The 12803-nt window shown below is 48.0% G+C and overlaps 1 protein-coding gene across 3 annotated transcripts in view; it reads right to left on the reverse strand.

Annotated features, from left to right (window-relative positions):
- LOC120471344 (GTPase IMAP family member 8) overlaps nucleotides 1-12803 on the reverse strand; it is a 66726-nt gene that overhangs the window by 26757 nt on the left and 27166 nt on the right. For 2 of the 3 annotated variants that reach the window (XM_089131599.1, XM_089131598.1), the window contains one exon: nucleotides 443-1147. In XM_089131599.1, the coding sequence (XP_088987725.1) occupies nucleotides 443-1147 (705 nt within the window). Of the gene's footprint in view, nucleotides 1-442; nucleotides 1148-1796; nucleotides 2124-12803 lie in introns of those variants that run through there. The other variant, XM_089131600.1, reaches the window with a different exon arrangement.

Genomic DNA, 12803 nt, shown 5'->3' on the forward strand with positions numbered 1-12803 from the left:
ATATAATATAGTTCCATACACTAGCAGTCTAGTAGTGTTTACTTGTAATGTACTTTCAAAGTGTTTGACGGGACAAACATGAAGAGTGTTATAGGTGTAAAGCTGATGTTTAAGATTACTTTATATTCAATGCGAGATGTTTGCAGAGTTTTTGTTTTTATTTATTGTTTTATATGGATTAGGTAAATTGATTCCTATTATCAGAAGCACACCCTATGAAGAGCAGGATAATTTAAGAAATTAAAGTGCTTATTTCCTTCAGTAACAGATTGTAGGGCCGTCACTGTGATCTGATGTGAACACATCTATTGGGAATGCCTCTACAAATAGCGGTTAATGACAAGAAGTTTCTGGCTATTATTGCTGTGACTGTTACATTTTCATGATTTATGTAGCCTAATATACTCAGTGTGTCTCTGCACTATAAAGTATGTGGACTCACTCATCTGTGATCTGATGTTTTCTCTCCTTTTTCGCATCCTCTTCATTCGTTCTTCTGCTCTCTCTTCCTCTGCTCTTCTTCTCTCTTTCACCTCCTGTAAAATCTTTCTGTCTATTTCAAAATGGCGGCCGTTGTTTTGTGCCACTGTCTCCTCAATCTTCTCCAGCAGCTCCTTGATCTGAGTGTCGTCACTCCTGTTGTGATTGTTGAACACATGAAACCTGTTCCCACATTTGTCCATCAGCCGCTGGAGATCCTGGCCTTCACTCTCGATGTGCTGCTCTATAGATGTGTCTAACAGAGAGTCTCCATGAGTGAACAGCACTATAGTGTGACTCCAGACTCTCTCACCGAGAAGATCCAGATGCTCCTGCAATACTTTTCTCTCAGTCTCTTTAAATCTAGTGTCCACACGTATGATCAGTAGTACAGCGTGTGGTCCTGGAGGACACAGAGACACACTGAGCAAAATCTCCTGTTTCAGTAACTCAGGACTGAACTCTACAGATAAATTACTCCACCATCCTGGAGCTTCAATGACAGTGATCTGTCTGTCTGCTACTTCTCCATGTCTCTTCACACACCGAGAAGATCTCCTCAAGTCAAACTCCTCTCGGCCCAGGATGGTGTTTCCAGCTGAACTCTTACCAGCTCCTCTATATCCCATCAACACAATCCTGAGCTCTGAGAGATGATGGGCGTCACCTGTGACAAATACAGAACACACGGTTTTAATGTAGTGTGTGTTTTCTGAACAATTAACAAGAAAGCTGCAATAACAATGTGCTAATCATAATATTTTAAATGCCTCATGAATGAATTTAGGTTAATCATCATCCATGGACCATGGTTAAATTATGAAGAAATGAGAATTGTTTAATTTTCTTAATCAGAAGAAACAAAAACACAAATTACATTAAACTCAGGACTAAATTGCCATTTGTTGCAGAAATAGTATGTTTTCAGTAATTATATAGATAGCTACTTAAAAAATATGCAAATGTTAAAAAAGCAAACTAAAATAATGAATAAATCTCAGTTGCGCGCGCACACTCCTGTCACACGCATAATTACACAGTGACGCACTTTAAAATACATGACAGTATTCTGCAAATAAACGTAAAACGCAGCCCGTCCGTGACAAGCCATATATTTAGGAAACGACTATGAGAACAAAGCAAGACCTATGTATCTTACCAAATTTATTTAGCTTAGACCAATATGAAAGTGAAAGTGGCAATGTCTCATAGAAATAGTGACGTTGGGTTAAACACGTCGAGTTTGATTAAAAGTCATATTTACTATGAATCAACAAGGAATAGACGGTGACTTTTTAAAATAATAAAATACTTACTCAAGTCCATTTTATTCACACTGTCGCAGTCGGAGTTTCAGAGTAAATTTAAGCCCTGGGGCTCGTTCTTCGTACGTTGCTTAAAACATCCAAGATCAAATGAGACATCCAAGATAATATCATCGTGCTAATCATGATCCAGCTAATTGGGTTCTTCGAACACACCTGTTGTTTATGATTAGTATCGCTGGATTGAGTTATCTCTGAGATAACTGCGCGTTCTCGCGTTGGTTTAAAAGGGTACATGTATCGATAGCAGAACCAGTGATCAGCAGCGCTGCTATTGGCTGTTCAGCATGGCCAAAGAACACGCCCAGTTTTTCTCCCAAGCAGAACAAGCGCTTTTAATGCAAGGTTATGCCGAATTTCAGTCTTTAATTAAAACGCCAGGGAACACCTCAAAGTGTGCAAAAGCCAGGAGAGAGTGCTGGCAAAAGTAGAAGACAAATTAAATGCGTTTGTGGTGGCCATGTTAGATGTTTTAATAACTTATTATTATTATTATTATTATTTTCATAATTACTTTGTTCATTGTAATGTCGAGTCACCACACTATAATAATGGACATGGTGAAAGTGAAGTACAAAAATATTCTACTTAGGCCTAATGGTAATTTTACTATGCCTTATAGGCCTACTAGTCTCTTTTAAAAAGGCACTGTTAATTAAATGATTGTCTGTTTATAAAAGCAACCAAGAAAAAGGCTGAGAAAAAAATAATAATGATGCTCCTGACCCTGGCAGAAGAGCTGACCCTTGGGTTGAATGTGAATTGCCCTGTTGTGAAGGGCATCCCTGGGTTCAGCTCTTCCAGACCCACATCAGGGACCAGCAGCAGCAACACCTTCATCACTGGGAAATGAGATTTAAATTATCTTTGTACACTGTGAAATAATGTGTTGCTGCATTAAATGAAGTTGGCTGGTTTAGTCATTTCAGCTGTTAAATCTTGAGTAATGATAAATTGCTTTGTCTTGTGAAAGTAAAAACTGATAAACTTATGTTAATGTAAAAATATTTTGCCATGAGTTATCAATCACATTGCACTTGAGAGTGAAGAAAACTTCTCAGATGACTGTCCTTTTGAGGAAGTACTTTAATTTAGCCTAATTGATGTCTTTAATTGATTTATACTTGTGCCTGTGCCTATTATTTCTGACAGGAGTCCACATGTACAGAAAGGCCTACAGAAGAGTCTGCACACAGCAGTGATAAAGGGGTGGGCAGTGTAGAGTCAACTTCTCCTTTTTATTTGTTGCATTAGGCATGTGTGACACAAACGACACTGGGTTAAATTCGTTCCCTATTTGAGTCTTCAACAGAAAATAGAATATTTTGAAAAAACAAAAATCAGGGGGAGAAATAACTTGACTAAGTTGCACTAGAAATAGAGTTGCTTCAAAATAAACTTCAGACTTAAATACACTATTTCACACAGATACTATTGTTGACCTTAATATCTCTTAATATCACTTGACCTTAAAATATGACTGATTAACTGGCTTTTCTTTACAAAGAACTATTGAAATAAAACTCTAAGCAAATACAGTTTTGCAAATTTGTCTTGTCTTTTATTTTAGGCTTAATTAATTTTTTCTTCTATGTTTCTGATGTTGGCAATGTTGTGTAATATGACTGGTCTGGGGTTTGGGTCAGGGAATGGGGTCATAAAACACCTGTCTCCATGCAGGATCCTGTTGTTATCACCTGTTTAATGGAAAAATGCATTTCTCATCGAATCGAACATTAATGTGCATTTCCCACAAAATAAAGCATAAACGACACCCTCACGACGATCGTTTCACGAGAAAAAAAAAAATCTCAGAAATTAGGCTACACTATCGTGCTGCCAGCCGCGATCTAATCCTGTTTACATGAAATAAGCCTGCTCGCGAGCAGGTTCAAGCTGACGGACCTGTTGCTATGACAGCAAGTCCAGGATGAGCGTCGAAGAACCAAACGATCCAAGATCATGCCAAATCGACAACAATCAAATCCAGCTAACTGAGTTAGCGAGGTACGAAGAACGAGCCCCTGGGCTGCATTTACATGCCAAACATAAGACTTTTGAACTTTTCAAGTTTAAACTTTGTTGCTGGTTTAGTCATAACATCAGCCACCATTTCTTCAGTGGGGCAATACTCAATTGTCACTTTACCATCACTGAGTGCTGATCGAATGAAATGATACTTTATATCTCTACATGCTTGCATCTTTGTCGACACACTGGGTTCTTAGACAGAGCAATGGCACCTTGGTTATCTTCAAAGATTTGTACTGGCTCAAACAGACAACCACTGTCCATGCCATTCAACAACTGTACAAGATACATGCTTTCCTGTGTGGTTGCTGCTAATGCCATGTACTCAGCTTCACATGTAGACAAAGCAACTGTGGACTGTTTCTTTGACTTCCAGGAAATTAAAGGACCATTTTGAGTAAGACTAAAACAGTATCCTGTCGTACTCCGCCTGTCATTTAGATCTGATGCCCAATCAGCATCACTGTATGCCACAAGTTTGAGATTTTCCTCACTTTTCTTGTAACATAGTTCAGAATCAATTGTACCTTTTAAGTACCTCATCACATGTTTCACTGTAGACCAGTGTTGTTCGTTTGGATTGGACAGATACTGCGACAACTTACTGACAATCCAACTTAGATCAGGTCTGGTACATGTCATCAGATAGATCAAACTACCCACTGCCTCACGATACCTTTTAGGATCAACAGGATCATCATCACTATTGTGGTCAAGTTTTTGCTCACATGGTGTTGACCTGGGTTTACAGTCTGACATATTGAATCTCTCTAGTACCTTTAAAATGTACCTTTTCTGACTCATTTTCACGTACCCTTCATTCTGATGAAAATCAATTCCAAGAAAATAGTTTAGTTTTCCCAGATCTTTCATTTTGAATCTCGCTGTCAGCATCCTTTTCACACAATCCAGTGAATCATTGTTACTAGCAGCAATGATCAAATCATCAACCCAGATCACAACAATCACTCTCTCCTTTTCAGTTTGTCTACTGTACACACAGTGGTCAGCTGAATTTTGAACAAAATCATTTTCACATAGGTAGTCGTGTAATATTTTGTTCCAATTTCTACCTGACTGTTTTAACCCATACAGTGACTTGTTCAGTTTACAGACTAGTTTTTCACCTACATCTGACTTCACTTCAAATCCTTCGGGCTGTTCCATGTACATCTCACAGTCAATTGGAGCATGCAAATAGGCCGTTTTTACATCCATCTGATGAAGTTCAAGATCATATTGTGTTGCCATTTGCATTAAAGCACGTACGGAAGTGATATTTGCTGTTGGTGAGAAAGTCTCTTTATAATCTACCCCCATCACTTGACTATAGCCTTTTGCAACATATCTGGCCTTGTATGTCTCTGTCTCATCTGCGTTGTTTTTGATGGCATAAACCCATCTACCCCCCACTGCATGTTTACCTTCAGGTAGCGTAGTTAGAGTAAATGTGTCATTTTCCTCAAGAGAATTAATTTCCTCTTTCATGGCCCTAGCCCACATCTGTGACTCACTTGAACTCATAGCATCCTTGAATGTTTGTGGTACACCACACACTCTGTAACAGAAGTCCACATTAGTCAGAATATGGTCATCACATTCCACATCAGAGACATAATCGGACAAATATTGAGGAGCTCTCCTGTTTCTCTGAGGATACCGCATACTGTGATCAACTACCTCTGTCTGAGCACATTGCTGATTTTGAGTCTCATTTTTAGGTTTATGAGTTTCTTCTGGGATCTGATCAGTCGCATCTTCTTTTGACTGGGAGGACACATATCTTTCCTCATGGAAATCATCATCTGACATTGAAATGTCAGTCTGTGTTTGGTGTTCAGTAACACACTTTGTTACAAATGTCACAAGTCTGTGCTTGAGAACTTTTCCTGTGTCTGGATAATAGACCAGGTATGCAGGGCTGTTTTTGTCATACCCTACAAAGATCCCTTTTTCACATCGTGCATCTAACTTCTTTTTGTCCTGCTTATATGCGTAACAAGCTGAACCAAAAACTCTCATTTTTGAAAGATCAGGTTTTCTTCCTGTCAGTGCATAGTATGGGGTTTGCCGTATTCTGCCATTGTAGCACCTGTTGCGAATTACTGCAGCAGTCATTACGGCATACGTCCACAACATCTTGGGTAGATTGCTCTCTAAGAGCAAACATCTTGCCATTTCAAATAGCGTCCTCCAATTTCTCTCAGCAGTCCCATTTTGATGGGGTGAGTAAGGCGCTGAGGTCTCATGACGAATACAGTTCTTACTTAATAGAGACTGAAACTCTTTTGCCATAAATTCGGTGCCGTTGTCTGATCTAACACACTTTATAGTCCCATAAGGGGCTGTATCAGCGAGAAATTTTTCAGTAGCTTTCACAGTGTCACTCTTAGCTTTTAGAAAATACACAAACACTGAACCTGAGTAGTCATCAGTAAATGCAAGTGCATACTTGAAACCATCTTTAGCTACTGGGTCAATAGGACCAGCTAGATCTGTGTGCACTAGTTCAAGTGCAGACTTAGCACGTGTGTCAGGTTCCCTGTTTCTAACCTGAACAAATTTACCTTGTGTGCAAACCTCGCAGTTCAGTTTGGATTTATCAATCTTACTCTTCCCTTTGATCTTCATTCCCTCTACCACATCTTGCAATTTGGAAACGTCATCATAATTGCAGTGGCCGAGAATCTGATGCCAGGTTTGAATGTCATAACATCCGTTACAACTATCATTGTCCTCGTTGACAGTGTTCAGATAGTACAGTCTGTTGTATTCTTGAATGTGAAATTTTGTACCATTTTTGTGAATGAGTTCATCACGTCCTTGTTGAAAGTTGATTGAGGCTCCATTCGTCGTTGCAGCTTTAACAGAAAAGATGTCCTGCGGGTACGATGGGATATACAACGCGCTCCTCAGCGTCGTCTTCACCTGTTGTCCCTCGTTGTCAATCAGACACACCTCCGCATCTCCTCTTTTTAACGCCACTCCGCTCGCTCTGGTCCCGTCAGCCAACTCGATGTAGTGTTTCTCCGGCTGGAATTTGTCATCAAACTTTTTGAATTTTTCAATGTCTGTAATAATGTGCGATGTCGCACCAGTGTCAACCATTAGTCCCTTTCGTTGCACACTGTAAAATTGGCTGTCACTCGCTCTGAAGACAAATGTGTGTTCGTCGTTGTCCTCTTTTTCAGCGGCTTGTTTAACATTGTCTCTCTTTTTGCGTCTGCAATTTTCATCTTTGTGCGTCGAGCTTTTACAGTAACTGCACCACGGTCTTTTGTGATTTTGGCTCGGGCAAGCACGGGCTTTGTGTCCCTTTTGACCGCAGTTATAGCACGTAAAGTCCGAGTCTGCTGACGTTAGTCGTTCTCGTCCCCTCTGTTGCGGAGCTGAGGCACTCGCTCTCATCACGTTATCATCACTCGCGCTGGTGTGAAACTTTTCCGTACTCTCAAAACTTCTCAGCTTGGTTTTGAACTGAGCAAACGTTATATCTTCATCACTTTGTGTGATATGGATAGCGAACGGTTTAAACGAGTCTGGCAAACCTTTCAAAATCATCGCAATTAGCAGTCCATCACTGAGAGTCTCTTCAGCACTTCTCAGAGCTGTGATTGCGGTTTCTGCTCGAATAATATAATCCGTGACGCTCTCATTTGCCATTTTCTGCAGCGACGTTAACTCTGTGTACAAGCTGATTATTCGCGGTTCCCTTTCGTAGTCACTTCGAGTTACGTCAGAAGTGACGGAGATTGGGGGGTTTCGCATAGAAAGCCAATCCTCTTCGAGTATTTAAACACGAGCCAATGGCATGCAATGCCTTGGGGCTGCGGAAATTTGCATAGCGTACTCCGCCCTACTCCGTGAGTATAAAAGGAGGAAGTGAACGCAACCGCAGTATGTTTTCGCTTCGGAGCCAAGAGAACCTCTTCACTCCTGAAAGCACTGTTCAAGACTCTTCGAGACGAGCGTCCTCTTCAGTGTTGGTGTGACGGCGGTACCCAGCGAGATTCTGCATCGCCTGCGATCTGAGCAGTGGTCTGCCAGACTTGCGCTTCTCCCTGGTCGCTTCAGCGCTGAAAGAGTGAATTTCCTCCTCTCATTGAAAGAGCTGCACGCGCACGTCTTTTTAAAGACGGTTCGCCCGTGTTCTTCTGGGTGTGGTTGATTTCTGTCGTCATCTGATGGTCACGATCGCTGCTCTGTATGCCTGGGCTTTTCAGCATGCAGCAGCAGCGTTCGTGGATGACTCATGTTCCTTCTGTGGGAACATGACCATCTCTACACTGAGGTCGAGACTCAATGATCTCACTTGAGTGAGAGTCCCGGTCCCCCCCGCTCGATCGGTTTCCTCCATAGGGGGCCCGTCGACCCGGGGACCTGGTGATTTTACGGTGATGGTGTGGGACAAAGCCCCGACGATTCCTCGGGCCACACCTCCCGCCTCAGTGCGAGAGCCAGCGAGCGTTAGTTCGATTCAGTCGGTTGCTTCTTTGGTGGCACCGGCTGCTTCGGGCAGCGCTCCAGATGATGATGCGATGTCGATCACAGCATCACTAGGCGGGCTTGACTCCTCGGGAAGTGAGGATGCGGCCGCGTTGCCTCCCTCGGGAGCGTCAGCGCCGCCGTGTCTGATCCCGCGATGATGGCCGTGTTATCTCGGGCGTCCGTGAGCATCGGGTGGGGGTGGAACTCCGCCCCATCCCGATCTCTCGCGGCTGAATAATTGGTTTTTGGGTAACGCTGCCGCCTTACGGCCACGGCCAACCCCAATTTCCTTTTTTCCCCGAGTTGCATGCGGAACTGACACGCACTAAAAAATAAATAAATAAATAATTAAAAAAAAAAAAAAAAAGGCGTGCTTTAGTTCCCCGCCCTTCCTCCCCTCGGCGATGCGGCTGTCTGTGGGTACGCTGGGGCTCCCCCGGTCAACCGGCGGTTGCTCTCAGATGCCCCTCCAAAGCCTATGGGTTCTCGTCGTCTATGGCGGCGCGATTCTGTAGAGCGGCGGGACAGGCAGCCTCCGCCCTGCATATGATGAGCACCTACAAAGCTAGCTGCTCAGGAATGTGCACGAGGAGGTGACGGACCAAGCGAGCTGCGAGCCTGCCGCCTACCTTGTCCTTAAACGGGTCACGGAGGCGGTCGCTCGCTCCCTTGGTCAGGTGATGCCCACCGCTGTGGTCCAGGAGCATCATATGTTCGGCGGTGCGGTCCAGGACTTTGCCCAGCACTTCTCGACCGCCTAGGAGCAGACGAAGGCGGTTTCTCTGCCCCGACGGCCAGCTGCTGCCTCCAACCAGCCGTCGGCTCGGACGCCTCCGCCAGCTCGCCGCCAAGGACGCCCCCCTGCGGCTCCCTTCCCTCCCACGCGGCCCCAGCAGCAGCCTTCAGCCGGTTCGCGTCGCGGAGGAGGCCACAGGTAAGCGTCCCCCCCCCCCTCAGGCCGTGTGCCCCGCTAAACGCCAGGCGAAGCGATGTTCCTGAGGCGGGCCGCTCAGTGATAGTGTCATGGTTTTTCTCAGGAGGCGGTGGCAGGGCCCCTCCTTCCCCGGTGGAGGGCCGGTGGAGAATCTTTTGTTCTAGCTAGCTCCCTGAGCTGGTTGAGGAAAAGCTGACACTGTCATGGAGCACACAGACTGGCATGAGCGCGCACGACGTCCATTGCGTCGCCCCGTTCATTCCTCTCTGTCTCGGAGGGCGCGGAAGGGTGCGTGTGTCGTCCCCGGGCTACGCCAATCCCTTCCCCCTCTGTCGCCAGACCCCCGGCAGAACAGACCCCCGTGGAACGCTCTGCCTTCCCTGGTCTCTTCTGTCGGGGAGCGGGTTTCGACGGTGCATCCGGACGGGGTAACTCCTGCACGCATGCCGGTCGACCCGCCTCGCTGCCCCTCCGGGGGGACGTCTGTGGTTCGCATGACCCCGTTGGCTCACTTCCTGGAAGCCTAGCTAGCGCTTCCCGGGTATCCCACTGGGTCATCAGAACGATCAGATTCGGCTACGCGATTCAGTTCGCACGGTCTCTTCCCCGCTTCAGGGGAGTTCGCTCCGCGATGTTTGGTGGCTATGCCCCAGTCTTGAGAGCGGAGATTGCGACCCTGCTGGCGAAGGGTGCAATCGAGACGGTCCCTCCAGCCGAGGTGAGGTCCGGGCTTACAGCCCCTACTTCATTGTCCCCAAAAAAGACCGGTGGGTTACGACCGATCCTGAACCTGCGCATTTTGAACCGTTCTCTCCATCGACTACCGTTCAAAATGCTCACGGCCAAACGCATTTTCGAATGTGTTCGGTATCAGGATTGGTTTGCAGCGATCGACCTGAAGGACGCGTACTTCCATGTCTCCATTCTCCCTCGACACAGACCGTTTCTTCGGTTTGCCTTCGAGGGCCAGGCATACCAGTACGCCGTTCTCCCAGTCGGGTTAGCTCTGTCCCCTCGCGTCTTCACGAAGATCGTCGAGGCAGCCCTTGTTCCCCTTCGCGAACACGGGGTTCGCACCCTGTACTATCTCGACGACTGGCTGATACTAGCACACTCTCGAGCTCGGGTTTGCGAACACAGAGACCTGGTGCTACGGCACCAAGCCCGTCTGGGCCTTCGGGTCAACCGGGAAAGGAGCAAACTTTGCCCCGTGCAGAGGATCTCTTTTCCCGGCATGGAGATAGACTCGGTCGCCATGTCCGCGCAGCTCACGACGAGCGCGCGCACTCACTGCTGGCTTGTCTTCGACAGTTCGAGGGCAAGAGTGCGGTTCCACTGGAACTATTTCAGAGGCTCCTGGGGCATATGGCATCCGCGGTACGCCGCTCGGTTTGCTTCATGTGAGACCGCTTCAGCTGTGGCTTCGCGATCGAGTCCCGAGGTGGGCATGGCATCGCGGCTCGCTCCGAGTTCCAGTGACTCCGACGTGCCGCCGAACCTTCTTCCCGTGGTCGAACCTCAGCCTTTTACGGACAGGGTCCCTATTCAGCGAGTTTCCAGGCATCTCGTTGTCTCCACGGATGCGTCTACCACGGGTTGGGGTGCCATGTGCAATGGGCATGCAGCCGCCGGTTCCTGGACAGGAGCCCAGCGCCTCATGCACATCAATTGCCTCGAGCTGTTGGCAGCACGGCTCGCCCGGCACCGCTTCCGAGCGTGCTCAAGGGCCAGCATGTGCTTGTCCGCTCAGACAACACTACGGCAGTAGCGTACATCTACCACCAGGGGGGGGTCTACGCTCGCGCCGGTTGTCGCAGCTCGCCCGCCACCTCTTGATATGGAGTCAGAAGCACCTGAGGTCCCTTCGTGCAGCTACATTCCTGGAGACCGGAACCGGGCAGCCGTCGAGCTGTCCCGGGCCCATTCCTCTCCGGCGAATGGCGACTCCATCCCCAGTCGGTCCAGCTGATTTGGGACCAGTTCGGGGAGGCACAGATAGACCTGTTCGCCTCTCGGGACTCGTCCCACTGCGCCCAGTTTATTCTCTGACCCGCGGCTCTCTCGGCTCGGATGCGCTGGCGCACAGCTGGCCATGGGGCCCACGCAAGTGTGCGTTCCCCCAGTGAGCCTCCTTGCACGGGTGTTGTGCAAGATCAAGGAGGACGAGGAGCAGGTCTTGCTGGTAGCCCCCTACTGGCCCGCCAAGACGTGGTTCTCCGAACTCATGCTCCTCGCGACAGCACCTCCTTGGCCTATTCCTCTGAGACCGTACTCTCTCAGAGACGGGGCACTCTGTAGCACCCTTGTCCCGATCTTGGAGGCTGCACGTGTGGCTCCAGGACGGGACGAGGCAGGTTTGAGTTCGCTGCCACCTGCGGTGGCGGCAACCATCACTTCCGCAAGAGCGTCGTCCACGAGACACCTTTATGCGTTGAAGTGGAACCTCTTCGTCAATTGGTGTTCTTCTCGCTGAGAAGACCCCCGGAGATGTTCGATCGGTGTCGTGCTTCCTTCCTGCAAGAGGGGTTGGAGCGTAGGCTGTCGCCCTCCACCCTTTGGATTTATGTTGCGGCCATTGCCGCGTCTCATGATGCAGTGAAAGGTAAGTCTATGGGAAGCATGACCTGGTCATCAGGTTCCTGAGGGGAGCGAGGGGGCTAAATCCGCCTCCCTCCCCTCCTGCCCTCTGGGGACCTCTCAGTAGACCTGGGTGCTCTGCAGAGGCCTCCCCTGGAGCCTTTGCAGTCGGTAGAGTTTTTGCCCTGTCCTATGTGACAGCACTCCTGATTGCATTGGTCTCCATCAGGAGAGTAAGGGACCTGCTCGCACTCTCTGTTGACGAAGTGTGCCTGGAGTTCAGGCCGGCTTACTCTCACGTATTCCTGAGACCCCGGCCTGGATATATGCCCAAGGTTCCTACCACTCCCCTCCGGGACCTGGTGGTGAACCTGCAAGCGCTGCCCCTGGAGGAGGCAGACCCAGCCTTGGCACTGCTCTGTCCGGTACGTGCTCTCCGCACCTATGTCGACAGAACGCAGTGGTTCAGGACCTCAGACCAGCTCTTTGTCTGTCATGGGGGGAGCCAGAAGGGAAGGGCTCTCTCAAAGCAACGGCTGTCCCACTGGATAGTGGATGCCATTGCTTTGTCTTACCAGCAGCAAGGCCTTCCGTGCCCCCTTGGTGTGACGGCCCATTCCACTCGGAGTGTGGCCTCCTCTTGGGCTTAGCGCACGGCGCCTCGCTAACAGACATCTGCAGAGCTGCAGGCTGGGCGACACCCAACACCTTCGCCAGATTCTATAATCTGCGAATTGAGCCGGTATCCTCTCACGTACTCGTTTCGGCCAGTTCTGGATCCGCTCAGGTGTCTTCGCTTGCTCGCCACTCCACTCCCCGGACTGGATAAGTGCGATATTCCTCAGTTCTTCCATTGAAGCCTTGAGTCCTCCAGCACCGACGATGCGGGCACCACTGCTGTGGCTCTGGATGCTGGCTAGGTGCCTCCATGCGTACGGTTCCCCCTTGGTAACCGTCTCATGTGTATT

This window comes from Pimephales promelas, chromosome 5, assembly GCF_988280905.1.
Source record: "Pimephales promelas chromosome 5, fPimPro1.hap1.1, whole genome shotgun sequence".
Taxonomy (NCBI): domain Eukaryota; kingdom Metazoa; phylum Chordata; class Actinopteri; order Cypriniformes; family Leuciscidae; genus Pimephales; species Pimephales promelas.